This window comes from Alosa sapidissima, chromosome 10 (assembly GCF_018492685.1).
Source record: "Alosa sapidissima isolate fAloSap1 chromosome 10, fAloSap1.pri, whole genome shotgun sequence".
NCBI classification, from domain to species: domain Eukaryota; kingdom Metazoa; phylum Chordata; class Actinopteri; order Clupeiformes; family Clupeidae; genus Alosa; species Alosa sapidissima.
The window spans coordinates 8736668-8759143 of NC_055966.1; the positions used below are offsets into that span (position 1 = coordinate 8736668).

Here is a 22476-nt window from a genome sequence, read left to right on the forward strand (position 1 = left end):
ATTCTGGTGAATCACTCACCAACACCCCTCCCCTCCTGTTCACGCCTGCATCGGCAATGATCATTATCATCATACGAACCATCTGATGCCCACCATCCATATACACCTGCCACACCAAAATACAGCCAGTGTCCCAGCAATCAGCCCCTCCACTGGCGTAGGGTGTGGCCCGGGCCAGCTCCCCAGAAGCTCATCAAGACTGTGTCGATGTCCAGCGAAGCTTGCAGATGGCCCAGTCACACAGCAATATCCATTTTCAGAGGAGCATTAAGGAAAGCAATCTGCGGTTCACGGCTTGATTTATCCAGGCATTCTGAGCAGCTCAATCAACCCTGTGACAGAGAGCCCTGATGAAATTTACTCAGCGTTAACCATTGTTTCACCTGGCTCCCTCAACGAGAACGCCATTTAACTTACATCGCGGCACTGTGAAAGACTGATCACTAATGACCATAACAGCTCTGCTCTTCAATTACACAATTCACCGGGCCACTTCAGAGTAGGTATTGATGGGTGATCAATGCTGGTCACAGGCATCAATCGAGCAGCCCATTCAGCCTGGAGAGGACAGAAGACTGGGCCAAAATCCTTTTTTCAGCCTTTCCACTCAGTAGGGTATTAAGTTTCTCCTATTCCTGTGATTTGCAGAAATATAGCTCTATAATCTATAAGTTCCAACTAGTTTCTGCTATGACTCATGGCTCACAAGTGGCAGGGCAAAAAATAGCCACTAACTTGCACACCATGGTTTTCACTCATTTGTATTAGCAAAGCTATGGCTTCTGTTAACGGCATCCAGTGTTTTAGAGGAGGAAGTTATTTACTGTGCTGCACAAAGAGACTTTAAAAATCACAGGTCTACGGGCGGGAAAAGGCTTGAGGGACACACCTTCACGCTGGTTGGTGCCTAAAGAGTGTCGTTTTCATTTTAGTGGGGACTAATAAAAGCATTCAGCGTGCTGCGCTGTGTGCACAGAGATTGTGTTGGACTAGCGTAGGTGTTTGTTGACTAGCCCCTGCGGGGCTCGCTTCAAACAGAGCAGGACAATGTGCCAATAGTGTGTGGGCTCCTGTGACATTGACCAGCCTTCCACACACACACACACACACTCAGGAGAGCTGGCCCGGAAGATCTGCCATCTTGGAGAATGAAGAGCAGTCTGACAAATAATTCATTTTTTTACATTTGTGAATATAGTAATACACAAAATTATTTGTGAATTTATTTTTATTTATTTTAACTCTCTAATATCATTGATCTGAGTGTAGGGGTTTTTTTCTTCGATTGAGACCACAGCTTGTAGTCACAGACATTATCATACTAAATAGCTGAGTACATATTTGCCTGGAAATCAGCCATTCTATTCTTTCATGGTAAAGAGTATCAAGCTGAAAATGCTATAGCCATATATCAGCTGGTAGTACAGACAACTGAAAAAACACTGAATGTTGATGTGCTGATTATGACAGAATTAAACAGACCATTTGTAGTTTCCACATTACACATACAAAATGGCTGAAATGGCATGTTTCCTCATACAGAAATTAGAGTCTAAATCCTTGCAGGATTTACACATGTTTCTAGACTGCAAATCCAACAAACAGGTGGATTGACCATTAATGATCATTTAATGACCATTTCCCTCACATTTCCCCTCCAACTCGACTGGACACGTAGCAATTGTTCCTGATGATGTTATCTCCACAAACTGTCAGCAAGGCTCCACCTTAATTCCCTCTAATTGATTCCTTATCTTGTGTCCTTTCTGACATTGATCTACAGACAGACTGGATGTGAGTGGTGGCACAGGGTAAAATGGCCTCCACAGTGCCATCCACCCATCCATTCCTCAGGGGATCCGTGCACAGGAAGCAAAAGGACGCAAGGAGGAGAGGCCAGGGGGCGGTGACTTTCACTCTCACCACCAATAGGAAAAGAATATGCCATGAGTGACAAGCCACTAGCACACATTTTTCAAATTGAGTGAAAAGGTTTCTAAATATAATCTGAGAAATGGGAATTGCATCTGTGCCTCGTCACAAGATCACAAGAAAACACAATTATTTGTATACTCCAAAAAATCAACCAAGGCAGCTGTTGGTCGGATGTTTTCTGCATTTGGTAGAGAGAAGGGGCTTGCTCTATACAGGGCAGGCAGACAAGGAGATCAACAGCAACAAGGATGTCCCTGGGGAATCTCAGGGGTTGTCTTTAAACAGCCTTTTCAAGTATTACAAACAACCTAACCCAGAGACAGAGGGCAAAGCAGCCAGGGAGAAACTAACCAATGGCAATCAAGAACAAGGACCGGAAACTCACAAGCACACGTGCTCTAACTTGTTATTCTAAATCATTTCATATCAGATGTAATGTTTGGAGTGAAGAAGAATACTTCCCATGTATTTCCCATTTTTCCTCTCTCTCTAAAAAACACAAACTCCAACATTCACTCGAGCGCAAGCACAGCTGTACATTTGCAACATAACAGGCCCTGCAATTTGGACACTCAAAATGTTGAATGCTGATGCAGGAGATGGCGAAGTACTACTGCCAATGTGACCTTGGCACCATTTTCACTTCCCATTCATCACACTGAGAGATGGTGAAACGTTCTGTAAGGACAGAACAAAAACATGGCTGGACTTGGAGAGTTAGACATGAAAGAGAGAGAGAGAGAGAGAGATGGAGGGAGGACGGACGAAGGGAGAGAGGCTGGTGGTCCAACCATTAGGTACACACGGAGAGAGCCTGGAGCCGCCTCTGTGGAAAGGACAAGCCCACTATGAGTCACGTTACCCCTGTAACAAATCTTTCAGTGTGCACTGTCACCATGGTCACACTTGAGCGGTCCACCGCCTTCACATCCACTCGGAGAGGAGGAGAGGACTTGCCACTCCGCATCCATTTGCTGCACTGCGTGGCTAGCGCCTCTGAAATTAGTTGGATGAGTGTGCCATTCGACCATGGGAATAGAAATACATTACTGGGGGGAGGAGAAAAACGGAAAAAATTATTTGCCTTCTGATTACCATAACAACAGGTTCTTGGTTGATGGAAATTAAGAAGAAAAAGCAAAGAATTACTGAAAAGCCAGAATGGGTTAAATTGATATAAAAATGTGAGTTACGGATCATAACACACAAACACAATAGGAAATGTGATTTGAATACTAATTTGTCTTCTACGGGAGCTTTGACTGATGTTACATCCAACTAGTCTTAGTAGCCTACTGAGATTCTACAAGGAGTCCTTGTCAACAGGTTAACACAAGAGTGTTGAATACAACCTTCCCTAACCATCCTCTCAACATAATAAACCAACCTCACAGCTTATTATGGTGCTTAGAAGCATTCTCTCCCAAAAGACACTGACTATACCGCAGGGATTACTGGCTGAGAGATTATGTTGCTAGGGTATGCAGACATCTATGTCGACGCACTATGCAGCTACTGCGCAATGATGTGGCTTCCCCCACCACCCTAAGTCTCCCTTCGCTCCAGCAACATCTTTTCCCCCATGCATGGTGTACTGTAGAGTAAGTGGATAATATGGTTGCTCAACATGAAAGGGCTTCGGCTAGTTCGTCATGGCTGGTTCTTGCAGACACTGATTGGCGAAATATGAGAGGCCGACTAGCTGTTCATTGCAAGTTAAGCATGTATCCCTTAGCACAAAAGAAGAACAAATCAGGCAGAGCTTGCTTGATCGAAGTTGATCTATGCTAGTCATAACCACTACTGAAACTAACAGCTCCTTCGAATTCACAGATAACCAGGACCAATCTAAAAAGTGACAAAAGCTTTGATTAAGACACACATTAATATGTTGTTACAGCAAAGCATTGTCCCGTTCCATTCATTAAACTGTCATTCTTGACTTGTTGCTTAGTACCATTAAGGCCTCGTAGGCTGGCGAAAGCAATCAGATGAGGGTGGCAGAGAGAGCAACGTGTCCAAACAAATATTGATCTAATCAGCGAGCTCGCTCCCCTCTTGCCAAGTAGTCAACGTGCTCAAAGGTTCCATTCAACACCAGTAGCATCCTTTGAGGGTTCCATTCAAAACCAGCAGCATCCTTTGAGGGGAGGAGCCATATTTGAAAATCATGGAAAACTCAAATGGAAGGGTGTGAATGACTGACATCACTGGGGTAGGATTAATATCTGCTGTCAATTCAACAAGGAATTGCTCTATAATGATGAACCAAAAGAAAATCTGAGAAAATCTATAGCCAACTAATATAAATGTCTACATAAATGAAACATAAACATAGACAATGATGCAACTGAAGGATAATTAGCTGATTATGGGACGGATAAAAAAAACAATATCAATGTTCATTGTCCTTTGTCCACAACTCACCCTTTCAATGCTTGTCCCTTTAATTGTTAGAATGTTAAGTGATTCAATTATGTAGTGTTCATGTGATGGGAAATCATTCATAAACAAAGGCTTGTTCCATTGGGAGTGTGGCTATGTTTAGTGATGCCCTGCATCAGCAAACATCAGAAAAAAAAACAGATTATCAACAGAAATACATGACATGTACAGAATTCACACAGGATATTTATCAAATATCCTCTCTTGTCTGTATTCTGAGTTTCAACTTCTCATTCATAAACCGTACTAATAAGGAGGTGACGTGCAATAGAGGAACAGTAAAAGAGGCCTTCACAACTTCACATAGTACCACGGCTCATCCCTTCGACGTTGACGACAGATTTAATATATTCACATGTGTGAAATTATAATAAGATATGAAAATGTACAATGTACAACCTATGTCATCACCAAACGTCCAAAACGAAAGAAATATGACCGGGCCTTAACATCAGGTCCAGCTGATAAGACCACGTGATCTAATACCATTATCTGTATATTTAGATCTAACGCATAGGATATTTACAGTCGCATAAGAACACCTCTCATTTGCCCAATCCCCCTGTATGATGACGTTGAAATAGGAACGTCCGTCTACAGCAAGTTGTAGTCTTCGTGACTGCTGCAAGGTCACATTGTTCCCTGCAGATTACATCCGTGAATAGGCAACATGACATTCACATTTACAAAGAACTGCAGTAAATCGAGTTTTATTTTCCAATTGCAAATCCGTCTTCAAACATTACCCATATCGTGCGTCGTGTGTCAGGAAAGGAATATTACCGTCAAGTCAAGCATAATGTATTCCACCCCAAGCATCACTGCCAATCGCACACTAAGGTGAATGGGCGAGGCTTTCTTGGACGTTAATCTGAATAAAACATTAATTATGGAGAATTCTGTGGCCACAAAGCCGTACAGTTTCTTAACATGTAACTCAACAGTCAGTGTGAAATAACACAGAAGTGGAAACTGCAGATAAATCTGTCAGCACCTGCAAAATTACCACAGTACACAGCAGCTGTCGGCGCGAGGTGGTATGTTTGCAGTAGTAAGCTACATTCCCCATTGGCCCTATATTACACATTGTCGAACTCCAAAGTCATACATTTGTCATCATCGGCCAAAATGGCTTCTTTGCTATACTGTGTTACATTCAATTATACAAGGAACACATCGTTTTCATGACGACGTAATGACGATACATGTAGCCTAGTCTATTTTTATCTTTAAGAAAAGCAAATGTAGCTGCGGATGGAACACGCCTGGGGGTTCTAATGCAGCAATAATCTTTCCACTGTAGACCAAACAAATATGTTTTAATCCGTGATAAGCTCATAAATAGATGATCATAATTAGCCTTCCCAAGCTCCATTCGATTAAATGGACAACATGTCACTTACCTTGGTGTGTAAGTCGTCCTCTTTATCTTTTACCCCAAAACAGTGTCTATCTTTATGCGTTGAATTGTCTCAAAATGATATTTGAGATGCGCGATTTAAAATGGTAGGGATGTCTGGACGGGTTTTGCTTAACCCTATGATGTGAACGCGATTGACGTGAGGGAGAGTGCAACCCTACTACACAGTATTCTCCTCCTCCGAGCATCCCCCCTCCTCTCTCCTCCGTGCGCGCTGCTCCAGCGTACACCATTCGCTTTGGAGAGGGGGTTCCTGCCGTTAAACTACGGAGGACATGAGGTCCGGTGGGCTGGATAGCAAAAACGAGGTGACCTTTACTAAATCACCCTCTCCCTAAATGTTGTTTTGTAGAAATCTGCTCAGAGACACAGGGGAGCGGTTGTTTTCCATAGACAACACGCACATGCACCACCCGTGTGGATGACACCATAAGTCAGTTTGTCTTAAATGAATGTAAGGTTCTGCACATATGCACCATTTAAGGACATACCCTACGTATGTGCAATGATCTGTGCACGACAGCATTCTGCTCACACGTGCTCTAGCTCGTGCTCAGGCTCGCTGTGAAAAAATAAATGGTGTTCCTGGCATGCTCCATCTTCCCATGAAGAGAATGCGCCAAAGAAACACCATACTTAATTACACCAATAGGCAAGTTCTGAGAAACTGATCTATCTTATTTCCGGCTGTATGCCTGCTTATATGTAGCATTTTACAAGTAACTCCCTGCATCAATCAAATAGCCCATGCATTAATGTCAGCAGCACTGAGATGGCAAAATGTGGAGAGTTGGAACAAACCATGTCCTCTCCCAATGAGAGGCTGCAGTAACAGTGATTTAGTGTTTTTTCCCCAACAAAATTGAATTCACATCTATTGAGCACAATGTAGTGCAAAGTATTAGCATTGAAAGACTGATGTGCATTAGCAGTGGGTACAATGGTATTCTACAGCTTCCATAAAACCCCATTCAGCTCATTGAGGGGTCATTTGAAAACCACTGGCTGGGATTGAGTGTGATTGTATGGGGCAAAGTATAGGCATTAAAACTTTGATATTAGTCGGCACAATCAATAATGAGACAAAGCCAGTAGGCTGTGAAGGTTCGAACAAAACACCATGGGTTTATCGCCACAGGAGGTCTAATGAGGCAGGAAAGAGAACATTTGATGAGAAAAATGCCACAGGGTAGACCCCAAGAGGTCTTTCAGTAAAGTTTATAGCCTTAGAAAATATAGAACTTAAAACTAAACTATTTTAATATGAAAGTTAATTGAATATTATCAACTGAGAATACAAAATGGGTGCTTTTATTGATTTGCCTGGGCCTCCAGACGAACCTGTTAGCAAATATGACTTTTGCTCTGCAGGTCCATCTGGAAAGGGACCACCATTGACTGCCGTTTCCGAACTTTACTGCTTCCATAGACAGAAGTGAAATTTTACTTAAATTTGTGCATTAAGGTCTTACCAAATCGTTTCAGATGTGCAGCAAACATAGCAAACACAGACGCTACTGTTCTTAATGCACACTGGAACATGAGTGGTCTGACCTGTTGTTACAGCTTACTGTGGTCTCCCAGCATGTTGCACCTACACACACACACACACACACACACAGTTAGACCTTAAAGTTAGGCCTGCCCTTACAAAAAAAACATTACTGCAAACCAGGGTAAGTGAGCTCAGAGTTGGTAAACCTTCATCTAGCAAAACAAAAAGGCACGCAGATCTTGTTTTAGTGAGGCTTACCACTTATTATGACTGCCGCTAGGGTAGCTAGCGTAGCGGTCATATAGGGATTGTCAAAGTTTTTTTTTTTTCAACTTCCTACATGTTTGGTCAACGATACCCGGGACACCAAAACACCGGGGCAGATGAAACTTGGTGGGCATGTAGTAGCCCCACTTTTTAGCTACGCTGAGCGAAGAGTTGCTGGTAGAGGATGATGAGGAAAGGGGCTACAAGGCAGGACTGTCTCTCAGTCTCATAAACACAGGCACACACACACACACACACACATACAGGCAGGCACATACAAGCATACACAAAAGTTGTAAGTGTAGGGGATGGAGTAGATTAGAGCTATTAGGCATTTTCCAAACTATCTGTCTCTCTCTCTCACAAATACACACACACGCACACATATAAACACATATGTGCACACACACATGCACACATACACACACACGTAAGCACACACACTCACATCCACACGCACAGACACACACGCATGCACACACACACACATCAACACACACCAACCTGGACACACACAAACACACACATAAACAGGCACGCACACACTCACACACAAACACACTCACGTACACGCACGCACATAAACACAGGCACACACACACACACACACACATACAGGCAGGCACATACAAGCATACACAAAAGTTGTAAGTGTAGGGGATGGAGTAGATTAGAGCTATTAGGCATTTTCCAAACTATCTGTATCAGCAATTATAATGGCCGATAAATAATTGAAAATTGACCATCGATGAGCCAATGGCAGTCCAGTAGCTCCACGCAGGCAGACATAGGCCTACTCCGTCAACTTCAGCTCACGGCTCCATAGAAATGCATTGGGAGCTGTGATTTTTGTCCGTTTTTATGGGATTTTATAGTGATGTGAGTTGAAAAGGATGGCCAAATGATGTGTGGGATTAATGCAACACAGAATAATGGCTTTCAATCTTGAGATCTTGCTCTCTGTAATTATGTTAAATTAGATTAAATTCTCAAATGTTTTCATCTTTTGGATGTATAATGCACTTCCATGTCAAATTCTAGAGGCGAGGCCTTTACAGTGGCAAGAAAAAGTATGTGAACCTATGCTTGACTAAAAAGAGCAATTTTGGAAATTGATCTTAATGCCTTAATTAAAAAATTGAGGAAAAATCTAACCTTTAAGGACACCAATTTTCTTTGTGAATGAATAATGTATCGTAAATAAATAAATGTTCTTCTTTAAAATACAATAGGCATAAGTATTGTATAGGCTATGAACCCCTATGTTAATTTCCCATAGAGACAGGTAGATTTTTATTTTTAAAGGCCAGTTATTTCATGGATTTCATGGAAGTTCCCCTGTCCTTTGGAATTAAAATAGCCCCTTATCACATACCCGTCACCATACCTAGAGATTGGCATGGTTTTATTTCAGTTAGTCTATTAACTGGTTTGATTTGCATTAAGCTCAATGTGCTTGTTAAAAATTACTATCGGCCGATATATCTGTTATCAGTTTTTGAAAAACTCAAATATTGAATTCGGTATCGGCCTTCAAAAGTCCATATCGGTCAGGCTCCATGGAGACAAATTGACACATGCATCCACAGGCACACACACACAAACTCACACACACACACAGGTCCGCACATACAAGCATACACAAAAGTTGCAAGAGTAGGGGATGGAGTAGGAGATGGAAACAAATTGACGAGCGTGATTTATTTTTGCGGAGAGGATGTACAGGACTGAGCGGCGGTGATATTTTGTAATGCTATACGGTACATCTAGTACTAAGCGAATTTACCAAGGTTTGACAGTGAACCACGCATTAGGAATACCCTTCAGGTCAGTGATTGGGGTAAATGGAAATGACACTCCTTCAGTGCTCCTGAAGCAATGTTTACAGCAGTAGGAGATATTTCAGGCTTTTTTAGTGCATTCTAAATGGGCTGGTAGAGGACTGTGGAGCAACTTTAAAGGCATCCTATGCGAGATATTTACCTTAATATAAACAATATGAAATAAATAAACTAAATATAAACTGCCTTTGAAGTCATTTTGTTGGGAAACTTGAAACGGGGAGAATGGCACACGTTCCCAGCTGTACCCGTCTATGGAGAACCAGCCATGCAACTGCGCTCTTTGTGGTAATCGTGCAATTGCCTACTATTTCTATGAAAAATCGTGTAATGTTACCTTGTCAGTCGACATGGCTCTTCGGAAATATTTGCTGGCTTGTAAACAAATCCACATGAACTGTGTCCAGGGAAAGCTGAGCAAGCCACGAGTGGTATTTACGAAAGTGGTGTAAAATACAAATACTCCACAACTGTAGGGGAACCCCTTTATAAAAAAAAATGCCTGTAACAAACAGTGTTGGTACGAAATTGCAGACTGTACTTTTAAAACCCTTTTGAAGATTAATTCTGATAACATTCTGCATGGAATTCAACAGACAGCAGCCTATAGTCACCTGGAACTGAGCTGTATGTGTCACGGACAGAAGACGACCCAAGAGCGCAAGTTCAAATTCAGAGTCTTTTTATTGAAGGGTTCAGGGGGGGGGGGGGGGGGGGGGGAGAGAGGAGTGAGAGAATCGTGAGGTCTTGGAGGTTCCGGTTCCAGGGGTGCTAGGAGTGCCAGGGGTGTCAGGGGTTCCAGGGGTTCTCGGGGCTCTGGGGTTTTTCAGGGTCCTGTGGGTTACCTGGGCTCCGGGGGGGTCACCAAGTTTCCGGGGGGTTCCAGTCCAAGGTGCCGAGTGTGTGTGTCCCCCCAGTGATCGAGCGGCGTCTCGGGATGAGGGTGGTGACGCGTCTGGGCTCGCTCGTCTGGTGGTCGGAGGCCTGGGGGAACACACACAACAGCAAGATGAACAGCAGGCAGTAGTACAGACCAGGGCTAGGCACTAAACGTGGTGAGAGACAGAAGGCAGATTCGAGTTACCGGGGGGGCTGATTATCGGAGAGTAATCGAGAAGATCCGGAAGGCAGGTCAGGATAACCGGGGCAGTAGAACAGGGAGGCAGTCAAGAATGGATCCGAATCACAGGTAGGAGTCAGAGAGTAGACAGGCAGGCAGGTTACTGGTCCAGGTTTGAAGACGATCTGACAGGGCTTGGCTGAAAAACAGGGCTTTATATACTGGGAGAGGTTAGTGGAGAAATGCAGTGCAGCTGGCAGAGTAATTAGAGCAGAGTGGGGCAAGGTGAGGATGGTGAGTGGGAAATGCAGCGCAGCTGGCCAGGTAACAAGAGCAGAGCAGGGCGGAGCCAGGTGGAGCTCGTTAGGCAGAGTAGAGAGAGAGTGAGCAGAGTGGCAGAGAATTGAATTCAATTAAGGTTGTTACCAGGGAGAGAGAATGCTCATGACATGTATGTACATATGTTTTTTGGGAACAGATACCCCATCCTGATCAGTAGGCTACTGCTGATGTGCATAACACTTTGAGATGACCCAGAATGTCAGAGAAATTCAAATAATTATATAGCCAATTGAATAACACATTCAATATGACTTTTTTGTATTTAAAGGTGCCAGTCTGTATTCATATCCTGTTACAAATTGACATTTGAGGAACATATTTGAGTATATAAAAAGGAACTTTGATAGTTTTGGCAAACGGGCAAAGATTTGACTGGCAATTAGCAATTTACTTCTTTTTTTTAATACAGCGTTGCAATTCATGTATACAACAGTAGGTGGAGTCGCCGAAAATGTTTTGACACTCCATTAGCCTTCATGATTAGACTATTAAGAACAAATATAAGAAACACTTAATCCATCTTAGCGTCCCCTGAAATTGAGACGTTTTGCATTCACATCGACAATTAAATATGTTGCTCACTTTAAAATGTCTAAAATTAAATTAAGACTACTGGTCAGTTAAATCAGGTGAAATATTTAGGCCTACGCCAAATGATATCAATCTACAGGTAAGCGTGGGCTATGGTAGACCTACGGTTTTGTTTTAAAGTTGCTTTTGTTGTTTGATTTAATATTTAATTCAGCTTAATTCAGACACACAATAAAGCTAGTTTTGTCATATCTGACATTTCAAAATAGGAACCGTCACTCCTAAATATAGTAGCCTGATGAACCAATCACTGTCTGTCACATCATGAATCATCTGCTCAAAATTACCTTCCTGAAAATGGTAATCTTGAGGAAAAAATCATATTCTTTTATAGATCCGCTTCCACTGTCACCTAATTGGCCGTCCTCGGCACGCGCACACGCAGTTGATTGCTGCCTCCAGTATGCGCGAGCCTCAATTTCAACCAAACCGGTCTCTCGCTTCTATAGTAGCTTGTAGTCTACTCGTATGTCTATAAGGTGTTGTGGCGAGAATGAAAACGCTCTTTAACCTTTAAGTGATGTCCATCACATCACACTAGGTCTGGTGGACAATTGGACCGATTCCTGATGACCGTCAAGACGCTTTGTGTGATAAAAATGCTGTTTTGCTTACTGAAAACAAAGGAGTAGGAACATGTTACTACGAGACAACCGCAGAAATGCGGACAGTCTTTAAAAACCAAAACACGGGTTTGGATTGCCATGATCGGCAACGGCATGGACGTTCTGTGGAGGATTTTTGCAGCTTTAAGCTTCGATTGTTTTAAAAGCTCGCCGTCAAAGAGGTGCGTAATTTGAACATGTTAATTGCCTATAATACATTGACCTGAATTCATCGTGTTTTATTTAACGTTATATTTAACCAGAATTTATCAGTGGTGTCATGGTTTTAGTCATTTCTCCCTTCTTTTAGTTGCTATGGTGATATCAGGTTTGAAGATGGTAATAGCTCAAATGCGTGGCTTGCATTGTTATGAGCGTCTGCGTGGAGGCGTTCATGCAATAAAAACCTGACCTACAAAAACACCGAAAGCGCTTCATATTTTAGCTCACTCCAGCTTACTCCAGCACTATTCAGATTTACAAAGAAACACTCAAACCTCTCATTATATAACCCAACAAGAGTGCCACAATCATGAGATGCTGTTTCTGTGGCATGGTCTCCCTCCAGGTATTCAGTGCCCCTGTTTTAGGATCCCCCTGCTTACAACTGTCCTGCTTTTTCCTGGTCTAGGTCTTCAACAAAGCTTGGCTCGAGCCACCCAGCCAGCATGGAAAGCAGCTCACTGACGGGCAGCATCTCGCTGAGCTCCGACTTGCCCCACTGCCAGTGCTGCATCTCCTACGAAGCCCGTCTGAAGCGCCTCTCCTGCGGGCACCTCTACTGCAGCCCCTGCTCGGACCACATCGTCAACCTGGCCTTCGAGGACATCGAGGGCCTCTCCGAGTACCCATGCCCCATATGCAAGTCCCTCCGCCACCTGGGCGGACTGGTACACGCTCAGAGCTACATCAGCGCAACCCACTGCTCTCCTTTTGATGCACACAAGCACCAGGTGGCAGATGAGAAGATGATCCAGTGGGATTAGGACTGATTGGGCGAGACAGACAGCTCATTTTATCATAGAGGACATCATGTGTGAGCCTATGTACAAAAAAAGGCTGGGGCCTGGTTATAAGCTCTTAAGATAATTGCATATCAGTGTTGTAGTGATGTGAGAGTTCACATGACTCCTTGTGTCGCCTCCTTCCACATCTGTCCCCTGATGTGCCAAACTTTATCAAAAAGCAGCATTGCCTCTAGATGTGCTTGCACAGTATGTATTAAATGGTTTAGTATATTACTATTAGTATATACTATTTTTATTTTAGTATTCACTATTTTTATTTATGTGGACATACACAGCAGATATGTGAAGGTCTATATTTGCACCATGAATAATTGTAAAGGGCGCTGTATGTTCTGTATATATTGATCATATTTTAAATGTTATTGTTAAATCATTTTATGCAGCAGTGTCGTGATGCCCGTCATGTAGTAATTCAATGGCATTTTAGACTATTTTCTTAAGAAATAAAATGTATTACATATTTCACTCTGTACGCAATTGTTTTGTATCAAATATCACATCAATTGAAACAGACGTAATAGGCATGTAAAATTATCTAAGGTTTAGATTTATTCATCTACTTCAAAACATGCTATTGAATGTCCATACAAAAAAATACAGAATGCTAGAAAATAGATACATCGATCATCCCAACAATTACAAAAACTGAACAGTAATATGAAATTCCAGACATCAGTCATCATACCTTGAACCACAACTTCTCATAGTTGAGCCACCACTCATGCAGACAGACTTCCTGAAACCTACAGTTCGCTCCATGGTGAGGTCTGAACAAAAGCACTAGAGTGAAATCCAAAGAGTACATTTAACCACAGAGGCAGCATCTCATGCCAACAATACTTACAAAAAAACTCAATGATCAAAGTATAAAACAAATACTTAACATGAGAAGTACCTTATTCATTGCTAGGGTAGGCTAAATGTAAGCATAGTGTGATTACACATATTTCTCCTGAAATATTGCTTTCAAGATGCCATCACAGAAGGTCTCTGTTTTGTTTTGTTTTGTTTTGTATGCTGGTTTGGGTTTTGAGAGCGATTGCACTTATTTTGAAGATTACCAAGCCACAGTTATGCCAAGAGATCTTAGGGCATTTCCTTTCTCTACCAAGTTCATGTTTCTTGTTCTATCAAATGAATGCATTTATTGCTACATGAATACAGGTAGAACTGATGACACAAGAGTTCTCAACATTTTCCCCCCCAGAGTCACAGTATCAGGCGTGGTGTGACCTCTAGTGAGTAACACATTTGACTCCCACTGAGGCTGTCTTCTGATCTCACTCACCATGACCTCAGTCAGTCAGCAGTCAGCTCTCTCTGCCTTCAGGCCCTCTAAAAAAAGCTCGAGGACTTTGTGTATCTCACTCTGGCAGTGGCGCACTTTGAAAGACAGCCAGGGAGAAAACCCTAGAAGACATACTTCAGGACAGCTTCCTGCCCTTCTGGCGAATGTTCCAGATTCAAATAGGGAAAGAGGGATCGAGAAAAGAGAGAGAGAGACAGAGAGAGAGAAGAGAGAGGAGAGACAAACACCTCTCGGAATGGCACCCTTGCTGGGTCATAAGGGAATTACTCAGCTGCTGTGCCCTAGAAACACAGCACAGACGTACCGTTCTAACTGAAGCCATTAACTCTAGCCAAGCAGCATCTACCAAAAGGAAAACAAACCAGTGCTTTATCCTCCCGCTCTCCACTTCATATGCACAACAGGTCTGAGGCCTGCACTACGTCATTGTGATTCATCAGAACAGATAGCTTTCTGAGGAGACGGGTTCACTGAGCAGCCGCCGTAAGGTTATTTCCAGTCAAATTCCAGTGAAGGAATAGAAATTCACGGACTTTCCACTTAAAGGTGCTCTCCCCAACCTCCTGAACTGGACTAGCTGCTTGAGAATGAAACCAAAAACCAAATCTCTTGTAAATCGTTAGGAAATATGAGGAACCAGGAAATTGTGCTACACTGTGCGCTTTGAAGATAAAGATACTCATGAGTATAATTACTCATTATATGATTGAGAATGAACACTTTTCTAATATTTATATGAAAAATAGTACAAATAATAAAACCACCTCTACCATTATACAGTATGTTTATAGCAAACCCCACAGCATCAAAGCCTCCATGGCCCTCAGAACTTAAATAATTCACTGCCAGAGGGAGAAAATAAAGTGTAGGAATGGAAGGAATTTAGGCCCGCAAGACACAGACTCACTATCAACATGCCACTAGCCATTCTGCTGTGTCACTCTCACTGGACATGCTCGATATTCAGCTGCAATACTAAATATACAACTCATTTTGTACCATTTTGAAAGCATAATAATTAAAACATGCATATTTCAACAACACAACCGTGTCCGTACCAAAATATTGCTGTGGCCTAAATTAGCATCTTTTGTTTTTTTTGGAGAGAAAAAAAAGTAAGAAAATTTATCCTACCCTAAGTTCCTTTACGTCATGTTATATATGTGATTGAGGAGACCTACGTCCTCTAGTGTTCACTTTGAGAAGCACTTGTAAATTCACTCACTATTTCAAGTGTTCAAAAGCCCACTCTCTACTATGTGGTATGGAAATGAATATGGTGACATGAATCATTCTTGCTACTTCACTAGGACTCTTTAACATATTGTGCTTCAATACAGGAACACACACATGCATTCTAAATACACTGAGATCATGTGCTTCAGAGCAATCTCACAAAGAGCACTGGACAACTAGATTATACTCACCCACTAGCAAAACTACATTTGGCATTGACTCTTGAGACAGGAACAGCAGGACCTTAAAGCGTTCTGCTGTGTGCTCTATTTTAAACAGTCTTTGTCATTCATTTATAACACAGAATTTGAAAAGGCAACAGTTGAAAATATGTAAAATAAATTAGTGCTGTATACTGCTGCCATGTAATACTGGATGAGACAGTATGATGTTGTCCAGATACACCCAAACAGTCGGAGCTCTCTTGTGCTATTTATCATGACCTTCTGCATAGCTGGTGGTGGTGGCAGACTTTGACACACGGATGATGTGAGGTCTGCCTCACTCGGCTCCCAAAAGAAAAGGTAAATCCATGAGTCACCCAGTAGGTCTGGGAGCGGCCATTTTGTTTTGTGTGTTTGAGACAGACAGGAGGCAGTGTGGGATACCTATCCATTTATTCACCACATAGTGCACTATAACAAAGAACTTCAGTGGTCATTCTCTATAGAGTGCACTGTCTAGTGAAGGAGTGGATGTTGTGAACGCAGGGCTAAACGGAGTCCTGAGAGCGTGGTGGTCACTGCAGAGAGCTGCCGGAGATCCCAGACGAGCCTCCGCTGCTGCTGCTGCTGCTGCTCCTGGACGGCTTGCTGTGCGGGGCTGCAATGTAGCGCTGCGCCGGACGGTTGTCGGGCTGGTGGCCGAAGAGGAAGGTGTGTTTCGGTCCATCCCTTCCAGCAGGTCGAGGCTGGGGGCTGGTGTTGGTTGCGGGGGGCCTCGAGGCGGCTTTGGGCGGGGTGGCGGGGCGGGCACTGGCTCTGGCGGCGGGAGGCTGGTGGGAGGCGGACCTGGACGAGGGGAAGAGGAACGTGCCGTTGTTGGCGTTCTGGTTGAGGTTGGAGTCGGAGCGGCGAGATTCCCGCCTGATGTGCAGAGTGTCAGAGGTCCGGGAGGACGAAGGGGAGGAGGACGAGGAGGAGCAGGACGAAGAGGACGAGGTGGAGGCCTGGGCCAGTTTCTCACGCAGCTGCTGCACCTCCCAGGCCAGCTGCTCCACTGGGTGGAGCATGGACGATGGCATAGGGTGGGTGAAGGCCTGGGAACACAGTTCATGGGCAAACTCAAAACAATGCAGAAATAAATATTGGAAATCCATTAAGATTTGTTATAATGATGGCACCATTAGAGACATACACATCCAATAAACAGACAAAAATCTATCTCTGAGTGGACATCAAGAGGTCATTATTTTGGTCTTATTTTAGGTCATTATTTCAGAGTATAAACATTCCCATATGCTGTTGAAACAGCCAGTGGATAATGACAAGAGGCTTTGCAAGAGGCATGTCAGTCTTGGGTGAGGTCATTTACCTGTGCATGGAGCGCCCCCCTGAGGTAGCAGTCCCTCCACACCTTGACGCAGGGCCCCAGCAGGAGGGGCAGCAGGGGCTCGTGGGGCTCAGGGCTGGCCTCGGACAGCGAGCAGGCCCGCAGCAGGCGCTCCAGGCCGGGCAACATCTCGGCCGACGGGGCCCTCCGGTGGCTCTTCCGGTAAGAGCCCGAGCCGGTGCCGCTCCGCCACGGCAGCAGGTTGGACGGCGACGAGAAGGAGCCCCGGGACAGCAGGAACACCGAGCCGGCCATGCCGTCCACGTGCTGTGGACAGAGGAGAGGGAGAGGAGGATGAGAGAGAGTGAGGAGAGAGAGAGAGAGAGAGAGAGGAGAGAGAGAGAGAGGATGATTGAGGAGGAGAGGTAAGAGAAGGTAGAGGATAAAGGAGATGAGAAAGCATGAAAAGTGAGGAGAGAAAGAAGAGGAAAGAAAGACAGACATTAAAAAGGAACAGAGGGCAGAGATAAGAGGAGGCAGACAGAGAATAGCAGAGTGAAAAGAGACATGGAAAAGTGTGGAAGACGCAGACACATTCAGAGACACAACAAAGATAGAGAGAATGAGAGAGAGCGAGAGACAGACAGACAGACAGAAAGAGAGACAGAGAGAGAGAGAGAGAGACAGATAGACAGACAGAAAGAGAGAGAGAGAGAGTGGAGATGCTGAGCATTCAGCTGACTGACAGAGCAATCTACAAGCAGCTGAAATCAGGTCTTTTTTGCCATACAAGGAAATGGATCTGGAACAGCCAACTAGAGCATGACCTTAAAGACACACAGGAGATTGAGCAGCGGTTGCCTCCTCCCTAGCAGCCTGTGTGATACAGAGTGCCGCAGCAGAAAAACACTTCATCACCATGAGCCTCTAAGAATGGAGTCGGCCCAGCAAGAACCTGAGCAACTCTGAAGATTTCATGTGAGCTATTGAATCTGTTAGAATAGAACAGCGCCTTTACCTCGTAACACTTCCAAAAACACATGTAAATTGAATCAGATGCTGCCACCACATGGTAGTGATAACTGTGGATTATGTGCAGTGCCCTCCATATTTTACAGTAAAACCTGCCTGTGAAAACCATATGATCAATGATAACACCCAAAATCATTGCAGCCCTTTCACTTGCTTGAAAGCCATTTTCACAAATGACTCTAATACGACTTCATTGCTATTCAACCAATCTCTGCGCTACAGAATACTACCCTTGAATACCAATCCCCTGAAGCTGATGGCGTATTGCTCCACTCCTCCAGGGCAGCGCGCGCACTCACCCGGTGGGGGCCCAGGTTGGTGTTGAGGTTGCCGTTGAGCATGGGTGGAGGGCAGGCCGGCTGGGTGACAGGCTGGGTGAAGTGCGCTCGTCTCTGACCGCTGTACTGCAGGGCCCAGTCCCACACGGGGGGCAGGGGGGGGTCACACGGGTCCTGAGGGGAGCCCTGGGGCAGTTCCCGCAGGCCGTTCACCGGCGTGTAGCTCTGGGCCAGGTGCTGCGACACGGCACAGGTTCATTAGTATTTACTCCACAGGTGAGTACTGGAATGACTCAGCATGGCATTTACAGTACTCAGAATTTAAGCACAAATTACTTTGGCTAATTTATGGCTTATTTAATTGATCTTTTCATGCATTTAAGGAGCATCCGAAGACATGATGCTCTGGGATTCATTCATTTAAAACTGTTTTAAATGAAGATAAAAAATTGACTTTGACTTACAAGGTTTATGCGATTTACCGGTAATTCATATAATCATCTAAAACATCTAAAGTGATTACGTTCCTATTGAGTATGTGTCTTCATTAGTGAGCGTGAGACAGTCTCCCCCGCGTTTGGCGGGCCACAGGCGGGCAGTACCTGTGAGCGGCGGCTCCTCTCGCGCTGGCAGTTGGCCAGGAAGCTGCTGAAGAGAGGCACGTGCAGCGAGTCATGCAGGGCCAGCAGGTAGTCTCCGCTCAGCTGGAAACGTGAGGGGAACTGCGCCCACAGCTGCCACACACAGTCCAGGAAGAGCAGGAACACTGGGGCCTGACAGAGAGCACGAGGAGATAGAGTGAGGAGGGAGGAGGAGGAGAGAGAGGAGGAGGAGGAGAGAGGAGGAGATGGGGAGAGAGAGAGTAGGAGATGGGGAGAGAGAGAGGAGGAGGGAGGAGGAGGAGGAGGAGGAGATGACGGAGGAGGAGGAGAGGTTGAGGAGAGAGATGACGGTTAGAGGGAAGCATTTGAATACTTGGGTAAGATACATATGGCAAAGTGTAAACACAGACTCACAATTACATGCATTCTCATGTGGGATCATTACCCAAGTCTACAAGCAGACACATCAGCTGCTAAAGAGTATGTTCATCATCATCATCATCATCATCATCACAGACACACACACACACACACACACACACACACACACACACACACACACACACACACACAATCATCCACACAAAGCATCAGCACCAAAGTCCCACTGCATCTCCCTGAGGGTGCATTCATCATCTACACATCAGCTCTGAAGCACACACACCCATACTGAAATACTCATCATTCAGATGGACATTATCTGAGGGTGAGGATCTCACATCTATCTATTCACGGTAGATTTGTTTGATTACTACAGCTTCCTATTCCAACACTGCCACCTGTCTATACTATCCACACACAATCTCTCTTTCTCTCAGTCCTTCTCTCTCTCTCTCTCTCTCTCTCTCTCTCTTCCTCTTTCTCACCTCCTCCTTGTCGCTGTCTCTGTGGTAGTTGATGCGGCTGAGGAAGCGGTGGCCGGCCATGATCCACTCTTTCTGGACCAGGGCCTGGAAGCCAGGCACCGTCCGACAGTGCGGGTCGCACATCACCTGCACCAGGCTGGACACCACACAGTTCATGTCCCGATCTTCAGGCTCTGCAGACCAGACCAGGACAATCAAGAGGGGTCAGAGACAAGGCATCCTGCCCATTCCAATCTAACTTTACATGCAAGTGCATAAGGGGGAATTCTGGCTCACCCTTCAGAGTATTATGCAACATATAATGTGTATTGCAACAGATAAAATGTATTATTAGCCATCTCACATTAATGACTAATTATGAACACATGAACAAATTATTAGCCTCCTACAGATGTTGCTCATTTCCTGCTTGTCATCACAGCACCATCTCATGTTTCCATTTAGAATTTTCTGTTGCACCATTTTATATCAAGTTACGATTTCAAGAACTCGTACACATTTACACTGACATTTAGACATTTGGACAGAGCCAGTCTGATTAACAATGGCTGTTTCTTGTAAAATTAATAAACGGCATGAATATTATTTCTAGTTATCAGTGTGTTCAAAGTGGAGTCATAATGCAGGTCTCTTGTCAACACTAGGACTACTGAACACACCCTTGTTACTGAAATAACCATGCTCTACAAATGATCATCAAGCAGAGAGATACTGTAGTGAGAGAGAGAGAGAGAGAATATGAAACAGCACATGTGCACTGGTCTAGTGGGTAGCTATATTTGTCTCTAAATGTAGAACTAATTTTTGCTTTTGTTTTCAGACTCAGGGCAGCTCCACTGGATTGCACACACAGTACGAAGAAAAGGAACAATGGTTCTGCAGTGTGTCTGTCGCTCCAGAAGGCCCACAAAAACTGAGAACAATATGTGGACGAATAAAAATGGGGCGCAGAGCAATATATTTTCATGGGGTCCTAAATTCTTATGTGCACACATGACTTAAGGGGTTTGACATAACAGAAGTACTGAAGCAAAGTGAGGGCCGTAAAGATTGTGGGAATGACTAAGGAATGAAACCACCAATCAAAACAAAATAGCTTAACATTTGGTAAACAGGCAGACTACTGAAATGTTTTTTCTGTATTTCTGTCCTTCTGCGCCCTCTTGTGGTCACATAAGGGCAGGCCTTTCCATCTGGAGAACAGGTTTGCATAGCTGGGTGTTGCCTCCAGACATCTGAGAATGTGTTTGACTCATTTTTGCTGTTTTTCACCAACAGTGACCGCATTTCTATTTTCCAAAAGGGCTCGACTTGAGGAAAACCAGTGGAGAAACACCAGGAAAATATCGCACCTTAAAAAATCATGTGACGTTAACAAATATGTCCGTACAGAGGACGTTTTATAAAAAGCTGTGACAGCATGGTGGTGTCAGGCTTGCTGTAACAGTTTGCCAGTTTGAAGGTAGACGACAGATGAAATAACAAACCAGAGCATGGCCGCCACCTTGCGTGATCCGCAGACTACAGGATAACACCTCCCTTCATGGCAGCATGTCAAAGGAACGAAAGGGAATATGAAAGAGAGACGGAGAGATCAGCCAGCTCACCTTGGAGGACAACGGTCAGATGGCCACCTCTGAGCAAGCAGGCCACCTCTGCAGCCTTCCGTAGACAGCACCTTCAGACACAAGCACAAAGAGCTAAGATCTAGGATATCATAGCAAAGGGCAGAAACACCATAGAGCCCTCACCATACAGACATGGTGAAGATCATTTTTTTTATTTTATTCATTGATTTTATTTGTTTATCTTTTAAGGGACAAAACAACGCAGATGTACACTTTAATAGTATCATGCCAATGATACTATTAAAGCAATACAATCAATTATTGGAATATGAGAGAATATGAGAGTTCAGTCAATTAAAGAGCCTGGACTAACATAATACAACATTTACTCATCAATACATATTGTATTAGGATGTTGCATAATTCAACCTGTAAACTATAGAGTACTCTATTTAGCTGTGAGGAACTTGAGACTGTGTCTTTCTTAAATGTCACAATCTCAAACGGACTGCAAAGCAACACATGACTATGCCCTTCCCATCACACCAAATGTCAGTGCGACATCCCTCTGTGACAGACGCACAAGGGGAGGCTGCAGGCCCGGCGAGCGAGCGGGGAGCCAATGGGGGTCCAGCATTACCTGATGTAGTCCTGCCAGTGGGTGCCCTCCAGCGTGGACAGCCATTTGTCATCTGGCACAGACACAGATGCGGAGATGTCTGGGGGAGAGGGAACAAGCAGCGGGGGGGGGGGGGGGGGGGGGGACGGGACGGACAGATAGCGTGAACAGATGAAAACACCAGAGCAGAATATCAAGAGCGAGTGACCGCTACGTAGCATCAAAGGCACTTTGTTTTCTTGCGGATGATGATTATTATTATTGTGGGCGGGGATGAGCTGGCCGCCAGGGGCGTGCAAATGTCCGCCGTCAGAGACAGACTGGACTGAAGTCTCCGTTCTCCCTCCATCGCAGCTGCTCGGAGGAGAACATTGTGGGAGGACAGCAGATAAGCTGATAACGAGTGTGTGTGTTGATTTCTGTGTCACACCTTTTCATCATGTTAA

At 44.3% G+C, this 22476-nt stretch overlaps 2 protein-coding genes across 3 annotated transcripts in view; both read right to left on the reverse strand.

Moving 5' to 3' along the window:
• The window catches only part of sv2a (synaptic vesicle glycoprotein 2A), a 33153-nt gene extending 27167 nt beyond the window's left edge, over nt 1-5986 (reverse strand). The window contains exon 1 of the mRNA XM_042107899.1: nt 5784-5986. The gene's annotated coding sequence lies outside the window, so the exon portion shown is untranslated. The remainder of the gene's footprint in view (nt 1-5783) is intronic.
• A 7569-nt stretch (nt 5987-13555) lies between these two features.
• mtmr11 (myotubularin related protein 11) overlaps nt 13556-22476 on the reverse strand; it is a 32274-nt gene continuing 23353 nt past the window's right edge. For both annotated transcript variants that reach the window (XM_042107328.1, XM_042107329.1), the window contains exons 11-17: nt 22052-22130; nt 21451-21521; nt 19844-20016; nt 18978-19148; nt 18397-18612; nt 17108-17392; nt 13556-16832 (exon numbers count right to left, since the gene is read on the reverse strand). In XM_042107328.1, coding sequence (XP_041963262.1) covers nt 16314-16832; nt 17108-17392; nt 18397-18612; nt 18978-19148; nt 19844-20016; nt 21451-21521; nt 22052-22130 — 1514 coding nt within the window. In that variant the 3' untranslated portion in view covers nt 13556-16313. The remainder of the gene's footprint in view (nt 16833-17107; nt 17393-18396; nt 18613-18977; nt 19149-19843; nt 20017-21450; nt 21522-22051; nt 22131-22476) is intronic.